Below are 11,127 nucleotides of genomic sequence, written 5' to 3'. Positions count from 1 at the left end.
AATGCTCAAACAAGTTCTTTTATATCGGCATTACTTGTACACTGTGTAGACTTTTATAGTTTGGCCAAGGTTGGATAAAGGTTGCTCTCAAAATTTATTTCATCATTGACAATAGATTGATTTATTAACCTTGATGGATAATGCAAAGTACCTCTTAAATTCTTACTTTTATTTTGCACTGTGTTATATTTAATTCACTTCTGGTCTGTTCAGAAATAATTAAATATAACAAGACATTTGTACTTTATCTGTATATCAAAGGCATAAACCACTGGCAGGAAGTCATGTTTACACGTGTGTGTCACATTTCAACCACCTACTCCCGCCCACTCACACACACCTGCAATTTATTATTTATATTTTTTTTAAAAAAAAAAAAAAGAAAAAAAAAGAAAAAGAAGACTAATCTTTAATGATTATATATATATATATATATATATATATATATATATATATATATATATATATATATATATGCAAAACACATATATTAATATTGCATGCTCAAGTGATCGTTGTCTTCAGAAATGTCAAGGTCCATTTGAAAACACTGTTTGTTTTCATATTTGGATTTAACAGTTCATCACATGTGTAGCTGCATATGGCTTTTATTTTACGATGTTCTAATGGATGTTTTATGTTACTGGCATAAATTATGTTTTTGACATTTTAGATACCTTTAAAATGTCCTGTTCCTGTTTTGCTTCAAGTTTAACTTCATTTAATTATTATCAGTGTGTTCTATGACATTAAAATTACATTAGAAATGCTAAAGAAGCTTTATTTGGACTTAACTTACTTCATGTGGACATTTAAAAATAAAACTTGCAATAATGCTTTATATTATTGCTTTTATTTTGTAGAATACAGAAAACCAGTAAATGGACATGTGTGGTTTTTCATTGCAAGGGCTAAATTATCATTAAAAGATTAGTCATTAAATATGAAAGACTAAATGAAATACATGAAACCTAAATTAAAAATGAGCCCAAATAACATTTTTGTGATAACATATCATAATGGCATATTAATCAACATGCTTCTGCCCGAACAAATTAAATGAAACATTTATGTTAAATGGCACATTTATGTTAAATGGCATATTTAAATCCCACACTTGGGTTCATTTTTGCATTTTTTTTTCCTGCTCATTCCCCTCTTCTCTACACTTGCTGCATATTATCATATCATTAGTATTCAGTAATTAGAATTAGTACTCAGGCTAACAGCAATAGCACTGAGTAAATGATATTAAAAAATGAAAGTAGTGCTTATGCTTTATTTTATTTGTAAATATCACTGATGCATAATAGGCTTTAATTATTAAACATACTGGCCTTTCAAAAAAATTTTCATGCCTCCCCTTATTTATTTATTGTATTAAAACTGCAATCTCTGTAACTGTAATGTGGCCCTTCTGAGCTCAAATGGCACCAGCAATCATGAACAGTTTCAACATTCGGTCTTCTTTAAAAATGGTTTATTATATTACCTGTATTATAATCATAGCTTAGCTAAAGCTATTCAGATGTGTAACCTACTGACAAACCACAACTGCAGAGCATTGTGGATTTTGTCTCATACATGATGAAATGATGCTTTGTTACCGCCTACTGTGTGTCACCTTTCAGTCAGACAGCCTAATGCCCACTCACTGCATCACTTGGGGACTGTAAGACTTCCTTTCCTTATAAAGACTAACCATCCAAAAACCTTTAACTTCTTTAGTTTCATGCAAGACACGAGCAGACGTCTCAATCCATGCTTAGCGGATTTATTTAAAAGACGAGAGGACACAATGTTTGAAGTGAATACACTGTGCTTTGTGCTTGTGTTTATTGGTGAGATTGTGATTATTAAATTTAATTTGCAACTGTCATGCTGTGCTTATATTAGAGATAGTTATCATTGTCTCTGTTATTTAGGTTGCATTAATGCGCAATTTACTCAAAAGACATGGGAGGTTGCACGGAGTGAAAGAATTAAGCTTCTCTCGTGTGAGGTGGATGGATCAACCTCCCTCAGCTCAAATGCTATTCACTGGTACAGAGCGAAGAGAGGAGAAGGACTACGTCGAATTTTGTACTTTGCAGCTGGGTCCACAACCTCCAAAAATGAGGCAGATTTTTCCAAAGGATTCAGTGGCTCAATAAGGGGACAAAAAGTTTCTCTAACAATCTCAAAAGTAAAGAGAGAGGATGAAGCAACATATTTCTGTGCGCTATGGAAGGGAGACACAGTTGTTAACTGCTGGAGGAAATTAGCACAAAAACCAAGAATTTAATTTCCAGACAGAAAGCATAAAGAAAGAACTTTGCCAACTCACTTTAATACAAATGTTCAAAAAGTTTTTAGGCTATTTATGTTAGGCTATCCTAGGATTAGGCTTTTAAAATATTTTAAAACTGTATTAAAAAGTTCTGTAATGGTACAGCATTTTTTTCACTCACACAAAAATTCACACAGAAATGTAAAGGAAATCTTTAACAAATAATTTGTCCTCACACAAAAACACACAGAAACAATTTGGTTACCCCAATTATAAATGCATGCATGAATGAATAAATGAATTAATGAATCAATGAATAAACAAACAGTTCATTTTAGGGCAACCCATCACATAATTAAAATGTAACTTCTAATATGTATTTAATAAAAATTATAATTACTTGGCTTGAACTAATATTACAAAAACACCCAAATATATCTGAAGTTTATTGTTATTGGTTAAGCTGTGCCTTATTGCTCTGAAGTTTCATATTTTGATGTCTGTGTATGGTGCTCCTCACCAGTGTTCACTGTTCCCTTGTGATTGAATGATCTGTATGAGAATGTTGTAATGAGTGTTGGATATGCTTCCTTAACACAATAAAAGTCTTTCTCTTTTAACAGTGCACAGTGCTGTGGAACAGAAAGTCTTAATGACTAAAAGTGCAGACTTGCTAAAGTATGGGTTAGTGTTAAACCTGCAACCAAGCTAGCCATCATAGAGTGCACCCTCCATCCAGACTGTAGCAGATATATCCACTGGTAAGAGACCATAAAAATTGACCCCTGGTCTCGGGTAATTGAAGCCAGCAAAACAAGAGCTGAATGTCTGATTTATAGTCAGGGCATATGGCAATTCACCTGCTGAACTGGTTGCCATGGCAAGAGGAAGCACATAAAGCATGTGCAATCCCCCCCAACCCACAACAAAACAGAACTGGCTAAAAAGGTTTCTACTCCAGGAAATGACATCAGCATGTTGCTGTCAGGCGACACTGGTAATGCTGCAATTTATGGGACACCATATTGCAATTTAAAGGACACTGCAGAGGAATAAGACAGAGGGTATTTGAATCAATATTATACTTCACTTAACTACTACATAACTTCACTAAAACGATGCTTATATGTTTTTACACCATTCTCATTTCCTTGATCCTATCTGTCATACCAAAGTGTTCAACCAGAAAATGTGCAGCACAACTAAGGTCAGCAATTCTGATTGCGTATTGTGGTGGGTGGGGGTACGTTTGGGTAAAATAGGAAAAGTGGGTGGTATATAGTGGTTCATACTCCCATGCTACTACGCCAAACAGCTGTAAGATCAGAGATACCAAGGCCAAATATGACCACTCAAAAACTTGTAAATGCTTGATTATCCGGGTGAATAAAACGACCGTGTTCCTTAAACAAGTACCAGTTAAATACCCAAGTAAATCCACTGTCGCCTAATCTGATTCGTTGTGACACAGTAGTGTTATAAACTAAAAGTTTAACCTTTTGTCATAGGAATTTCTTGATCCACATTGGCATGTCTGACTTGAAAATAGCATTACTAGAAAAGTAATGCTAAAAACAAATGCTAATGGATATGAAGGAAGGAGAGTAATCTAAACTTTAATCGGGTTGACTGGCATTTCTCTGCAATTGGATAATACACTTTGAAGCTGTATAGACTACCTCCCACAAATGGTTTGACCCACCAGATTGAACCAGTGTTTTCCCATGTTTTCATAATATGATTGTTGTGTTCACTTGCACAAATGAACTGCTGGTCATGACATTTTATAGACAAATGCTCAGATTCTGAGAGTTTTGGCCAAGGTCTTTGTAATGTCCGACAACCGTAACCCTTACCCTATCCCTAACCTTAGCCGTAACACTAAGCCCTAGCCCTATTCCTAACCCCGATTTTCTCACAGTAGTTAATGAAGAAACAATGATAAAGCAGAAGGTATTAAAAACCAAAATGATGGGCACAACAGCTATCAGCAGCTGCAAAAATTCCAAACAGTGTCAGAAAAGAGATGGAGTGAATTTTAAAATAATTTTATGTATGGACCTATATTTAAAAATGGGGATATGATGAAAACACCAGAGGACTCAGCTTCTATTGTGCTTGAAGGCTTGATGGCAGTACTGCACAGTGCATATGTGCAAAAGCCTACCATCACAAAAATATACTGATAGGTTCCTTTTGCAATAATAATTAAAAACAAACAAACAAATAAATAAATAATAGCAACAGCCAATCAAATGATAAGTGTTTACCATGAACAATATACACTCAATGGCCACTTAATTAGACACCCATCTAATAGTGTGTTGGACCTTCTTTGGCCTTTAGAACTGCAGCAGTTTAAACCAGGTGTTGAAATTGTTTTGCAGGAATCTTGGCCCATGTGGACAGGATAGCTTCTTGCAGTTGCTGCATATTAGATGGAGGTATTGACGTACTCTGAACAGCCTGTTCCACTTTGAGCCAGTGATGCTCTACAGACTTAAGATCTGGGGACTGCGAAGGCTAAGGAAACAAAGAAAACTCACTGTTACGTTCCTGGAACCAATCCATGACTCTACGATCCATGTGTCATGGTGCATTGACCTGCTGAAAGTGTCCTTCTGCTGTAGGGTAAACAGCTGCCATGAAGGGATGAAATTGGTCTGCCAGCTTAGATAAGCCCCACCATCCACAAGAGTCAGAGGAGTGCCAAGAAAGGATTCCCCACACCATTACCCCACCTCCACCAGTCTGAACTGTTGACCCCTGACAGGAAGTGCTCATCGATTCATGCTGCTTGTGTCAAATTCTGACCCTCCCATCAGCATGGTGCAACAGAAATCTGGATTCATCTGACAAGATGATATTTTTCCACTGCTCAGTGATCCAGTTTTTGCCCACTGGAGTCTTGCCTTTCTGTTTCCCTTACACAGCAATGGCACTCAAACTGATCATGTGCTGTTATAGCCCATCCGTGCTAAGGAGTGATGAAGCTGGAACATAAGGCTTGTATTCTGTATGCTGCAATTAGCTAGACTGTGCACCACCTGTTTGTCAGAAAAATTCTTGACATTCTCCTCTGGTCTCTTTCACTGACATGTTTGTTTATGCTCACAGGACCTCCCATTGGCTGGGTGTTCTCGATCACACCTTTCTCGGTATACTCTCAGTATCATTGTATAAGAAACATCCACAATGCTAGTCTAAGCACTGGTGATTATGCCTCATTTGAAGCTGCTCGGATCACTCAATTTTCCAGTTCTAATGTGGATTCACACTGAAACTGAGCCATAGAAAACTTGATTACCTGATTTTATGCTGCATTTGAGGATTATGTGTGTAATTTCCATACAGGGATACTCCAATTGTGAAAGGCAGGTGCCTCTAATAAAGTGGCCATTCAGTTTATAATGTTTATGTATGGGTTTTTGGTAACTCCATGTCAGCACTTAGTGGTCACATCACCTAATTGTCAGACTTAGTTTAATGTGAATGTGCTGCATTTACTCTTGGTCCCACGAAAAAGACTCTTAAATAGTCAAAGACAAGAGCCAAACGTGAAATTGTGCAATTTACATTCATTCTGACACCCTCCTGCATAACAAAAATAACAACAAACCCAGTAAATGTATTCACTGAACAGAGAGGACTAGAGGACTGTCTGTGAAAATACACGACTTGCTTTTTGTTCTTGATTGTCATACTGTGGGAGAAGAGAAAGTCTTTAGTTCAGGCACTAGACTTTATGTGGCAGGTAAGAAAACTACATTATATATATATGTACAGTAAATGCATGTGAGAGGAACTATACAAACATGATTTTTATTGATGGAAAAATGCTGGTATTTGACTGAAAATACCGAATGTTTCTGGCTCATTGGATCAGTTTATTTAATTTTAATAGTATTAGATATTTAAAAGTATTTCTTGTGGGTTGTTTTTAAGTATCAGTCTATAGACTACTGCAGAATTTTTAGACCTGGAAGGAGGTTAATTTTGAACACAATTAGACTAGAGTTTCTTTCATGTGCAAAACCAGTTGATTATTCAAATAGATTAAAAAACTTTTAAATATTTTGTATGACATCAGTTTATTCTTAATATGTACTGAGCAAAATATTTCACTAAATTATATGAAACAAAGGCCCCAGATTTGCTCATTTTTTCTTTAGTAAAATTTAAAATCTACTATGAAAATAATAATTTAAGTAAGTATTCCTGAATTCTAAATGAATATATATATATATGAGGCTATTCATTGTATATTAGCATATGTTAATTACATATGTTAGTATATGATAGCAATTTGTTAATCTGAAACATCCACCATCCAATATATGAATAATAGACATTGGACAGATGAGACTTTAGCGATGTTAACCCATTTAAATCCTGCCACCTAGTGCTTTGAATACAAATGTCTTAAGTCCAAGTAATATAGATAATATTTCAAAAGAAAAAAAAAGCACAATCCTGTGAGATCCAGCTGCCATAGTTTTAGATATAATTTGTCTTTATGAACCAGCAGAAAGATTAATTCAGAATAGAATCATTAATTACTCATTTTTCTATCATACATATTTGCTTGAACACACCGTCGAGTCATTTCTATGATTTTTTTAGCTTGTGGTAGTTTGAGACCAAACTGTACTTTGTTAGAATATGTTCACATATTAAAATAATTACATCATCAACACTGAGATTCCGTTATTTAAAGGAAAGAGTACATCAAACTCTTGTTTGAGGAGCTGTGTAAATAAATGTTAATGACATTATTTTCCACATCTGTCTTGGTCTTAGATATGGTCTCTACTTGATCACTTGCATATCAATCGCTTGTTTGTTATGAATGAATGAGATATTGCCAGTGTCTCTTATGTATATATCACTAATATTCACTTTACACTCTCAGACAAATGTAGCTTGTTTAGAGGAATATTCCAGTCTCAAAATGATCTCAATAAAGTAGGCTGCTATCAGATAAAGAAAACTTAGAAAACCATCTATTTTATAACTTGAAAAACCTGGTTTACACACATTTCAAAAACTGCTTTAAATGAATTAGTAATTTTGTATTAAAACTGTTGATAACTCACATCTGATCTTGCATCATGCTGAGGCCAGGTTCTGTTCATTTGTAAACTGAAAAACACACTGTTTGGTTCTGTCTAAACCTTGAATAAACCTTTAAGTCAGGCTTGACATGAGTCATGTTTACAAAAAAGTTCTTTCAAAATAGAACATGCCAAAAACCTGTTCGTATTTACACAGTAACTGGAACATTATTTTCCCCTCTAATAACACAGAAAGCAACCAGATAAAAGAACCCAAAGTGTCAGCATATCTAACAACTAAACAAGACAATGAAAAGAACATACTGCTGTGTCAAGCCCGAAACATGTTCCCTGACATGGTGAAGATTACATGGGAAGCAGAAGATCAGAACAAAAATACAGTGAAGGTGCCCGGGACAGACGATGAGCTGCTGGAACAGAGAGATGAGGGTCAGGAGGTCAGCGTCACCAGCATGCTCATCATAAACCATCAGAAAGCAAAATACAGTAAATTCAACTGTATTGTCCAACATGACAGCAGTGTGAATAAAGACCAAAGGTTTACCATTGAAAGAGGTAACTTATCAAGACTATGCTCATATTTTATTAGTATGTATATGAAAACAATGACACATTATCAGAGCTTTATTTAATTGAAGAATCAGTGCAGCGTATCAAATCAATACTTGTAATGCGGGAATTTGGTATATATATATATATATATATATATATATAATATATATATATAAATATATATAAAAATTACAAATATTAAGTAAATTTTTATGTGCTGTGACATTAATCAGATTAGTCATGTACTCTAAGTTTCTTTTTATAAAAACTACGCTGTTGATACTCGCAGGTGAAGAGAAACCTGATGTGACCCCTGTTCCTGGCCTGGTCCAAACCTGTCCACCTCCAAAAGTAAAACAGGAAGGAGAAGGAGAAGATCAACAAGGAGGAGATGATCAAGTAGAAGGAGAAGGCCCAGACGAAAAGTTAAACTGGGGTAAAAGAAATAACATGCAACTAATTTAAGTTTACATTTCTTTGTAAAAGTCATTTGTTGAAATGACATTATCATATAATATCAATATAATATCAATATATTATTTTCAGATAATATCAATACATGTTGTTCATGTATTTCACTGCTTACTGTTCCCTTTTGGTTCATATACTTTTTATCCTTACATGTAATAAAATATTAAAAGCTTAATTTTTCTATTACTAGTCATCAAGGTGTATTAGCAAATTGAACATAAAATAGAAGTGATTTTAATAAATACGCTAAAGTATTAAAATTAATGTAAATACTTGACAACATTTACAAACAGTAATATATACATTTTTTCTTTTGCTTTTGTTCTCTTTCCTGCAGGTTCACCTGGTCTTAGCCGAAGCCTGTATCTGTTCAGACTGACATATGTAGTGCTGCTTGTAAAAAACGTACTATATTTCTGCTCTGTCTCTGTATTACTGTATAAGAGAAGGGCTTGGAACAAGGAGATCCACATGAGCAAAACCTAAACATAACCAGAGATTCATATGTCAATACTGGGAAGAGTTACCACAAGATTGTCACCACAGTTTACCCAGAATTGTCCCTTTTCAATGATTTTCTTCTAATGATATATTTTCAGTACAAATCTGATCTTTGACCAACAATTTTACTTTCAATAAGATGTTGCACAAAAGTGCTCAGGGAATTTTGGAAATTAATAATTTTAGAAATTATGTTTAATGAAGTGATTCCTTTCTAATTAAGTGTAATTTAAACCTGTCATTTTGTAAACTGCCTTTTTTTTTTTTCCAATTTAAGATTATTCTGTTAATTTCTCTCTTACAGTGCTGTTGCCTATTGCCATGTTCTTTTAGCTTTTAATTTGTAAAGAATAAAATAAAAATCCAACCTTGTAATTCAAAATTGTTTATTTTTCAGATTAATCTATATCTTGTATGGACTATTTGGCATAAACTTTAATTAATCTACTTCAGAAATCATAGGTTAGTGACTGGGAGTGTGATGTGTTATGCTATGGTAGGAAGGTATCCTGTGGTGTGCATGCACTGCAAAGTGCTTAATGGAAATTAGCAGAATAAAAACAAGCTTGCAATAGCTTTACTTCAGTGTCTGAGCTGATTAACTATTATCTGCTACAGGATGTTTGTGATGCTCAGAGCTTTTTTGTGGGTTCTGTGGTCACCAACAGCAGATACATGAACCATGAGAGCAAAACCCCCAAAGTCTATGCAATGCATTTCTTTCCCCTTACCTCACAACAAACTTTTTCAGACAATGCAAGGTTAAGTCACACGTCTTAACACATTAACAGTTAATTTAAATACTTTTATCATCATTAAATTAAAGGAAAAATATTTCAACACACTTTCATTACATCACAAATTCATCCTAATGTGCTGATCCGTAAATAACTTTGATATTTTTCGGCAGGACAGTCTAAAGAATTTTTAATAGTTTAAATAGAAGTTGATTTCACTGAGACCTTGAACTAGCGAAGAGAGACTTCAGGCTGTAAAACATTTATGATAAATTAAAATTTCCCTAGGTCTCATCTCAGGCACAGAGACCCAATTCCTGGGTTAGAGTTAGGTTTAGGCTTGAGGTTATACACAGCAAGACTGGTTGGCTCTCATTAATAACATAACACTTCACTAGTCTTTTAGGCATGCTAAGTGTATCTTGGATCAGGTTTAAACGAAATAAAAGGGGAAATAATTCACAAGTAGCGTGCAATAATAGGATGTTATGAACATGGAAATATTAACAACAGCTCTATGAAGCCAAAGAAAAGGCTGAAGTGTTATGATGAGTAAAACCCTTGAACAGCTTCTGCCTTTCATTGGCAGCTCATAAGTGATGGTGCACCTGGACCCTGACAGTGGTATTTCCAACCCATTAAACACACCTGTGGTTTAACGGGTCTTTATTTATTTATTTTTAATTATTAGAGCATGTATTCTTGTTCACAATGATTACTAGAAGAAACTGCAAACTGAGGAAATAAGCTTAAAACCACAGTATTTGGTGTTTCACAAATACTTCTGTAACAAACCAAAATTTTTATTGTCCATTGAAATTTGTTGTTGTACTCGTTGTACTGACTGCAATATCCCCTATTTTTAAAATTCCTTCTTTTTTTCTAGGATTTTATGTATTCAGTAAACTAAATCATGTGGCACATGGCACTCAGCCGAACAAAGTACTATCCTCAACACTATCTTCCTATGACAAAAACATACCACTATTAGTGCATGTATCCAAGAATGGTGGGCTTGAAAATGAACACATGTACATCAACAAAAACAAAACAAACAATGGAGAACACTGTATACAATATTATTAGTCCTAGCTTAAACTAATATTCTCAATAGTTTAGTTTGCAAACATATCCTATTACATACATAGTGTATGTTGATGCCTCCACCACACCTTAAGTAGACAGTCAGTCTACTTTTGGAACCTGATAACTCTTATTATTGGATCTTTTAGTACTTTTCTATGGAGATCAAAACAGCAGAAACAGAATCTTGACACTTTGACTCTACTGCCCTCTGTTGTCATTTAGGAGAAATTATGGTACTTTAGAACTTAATGTGATAAGGCACCAAAGGTGGCACAAACAGTAAGTGAAATGCAGTGCCAATATTTAACAAAATGCAATGTCAATATTTGAGAAAAAAAGGATAAATTACAGAGTTGAATAGTCACTTGCAATCCAGGTCTGCAGGAATTCCCAGACCAACACTCCTGGTCCAACTCACTAGCTTTTTATAAAGCCC

At 34.6% G+C, this 11,127-nt stretch overlaps 1 protein-coding gene across 2 annotated transcripts; it reads left to right on the top strand.

Annotated features, from left to right (window-relative positions):
- Positions 1–1,444: 1,444 nt before the first annotated feature.
- On the top strand, positions 1,445–9,399 carry LOC113589822 (uncharacterized). 2 transcript variants are annotated; one of them, XM_081703880.1, is made up of 4 exons: positions 1,445–1,841; positions 7,576–7,899; positions 8,186–8,332; positions 8,705–9,399. In XM_081703880.1, exons 1-4 carry the CDS (start codon positions 1,733–1,735, stop codon positions 8,851–8,853), a joined length of 729 nt encoding a protein of 242 aa, XP_081560006.1. In that variant the 5' UTR covers positions 1,445–1,732; the 3' UTR covers positions 8,854–9,399. The 2 variants fall into 2 exon arrangements, with proteins under 2 accessions (XP_081560006.1, XP_026885467.3); XM_027029666.3 differs by lacking the exon at positions 1,445–1,841 and adding an exon at positions 5,499–6,023 and having other exon boundaries at positions 8,705–9,398.
- The last annotated feature ends 1,728 nt before the right edge of the window (positions 9,400–11,127 follow it).

This window comes from Electrophorus electricus, chromosome 20 (genome assembly GCF_041902795.1).
Source record: "Electrophorus electricus isolate QZ-2024a chromosome 20, ASM4190279v1, whole genome shotgun sequence".
Taxonomy (NCBI): domain Eukaryota; kingdom Metazoa; phylum Chordata; class Actinopteri; order Gymnotiformes; family Gymnotidae; genus Electrophorus; species Electrophorus electricus.
The sequence above is the reverse complement of the archived record's forward strand: the minus strand, read 5'-3'. Positions and strand labels throughout refer to the sequence as shown.

Coding starts and splice junctions, on each gene's coding strand:
- LOC113589822 (XM_081703880.1), top strand. CDS start 1,733: ATGCAAGACACGAGCAGACGTCTCAATCCATGCTTAGCGGATTTATTT. Junction 1,842..7,575: donor CTTTGTGCTTGTGTTTATTG/GTGAGATTGTGA, acceptor CTAATAACACAG/AAAGCAACCAGATAAAAGAA. Junction 8,333..8,704: donor AGACGAAAAGTTAAACTGGG/GTAAAAGAAATA, acceptor TCTTTCCTGCAG/GTTCACCTGGTCTTAGCCGA.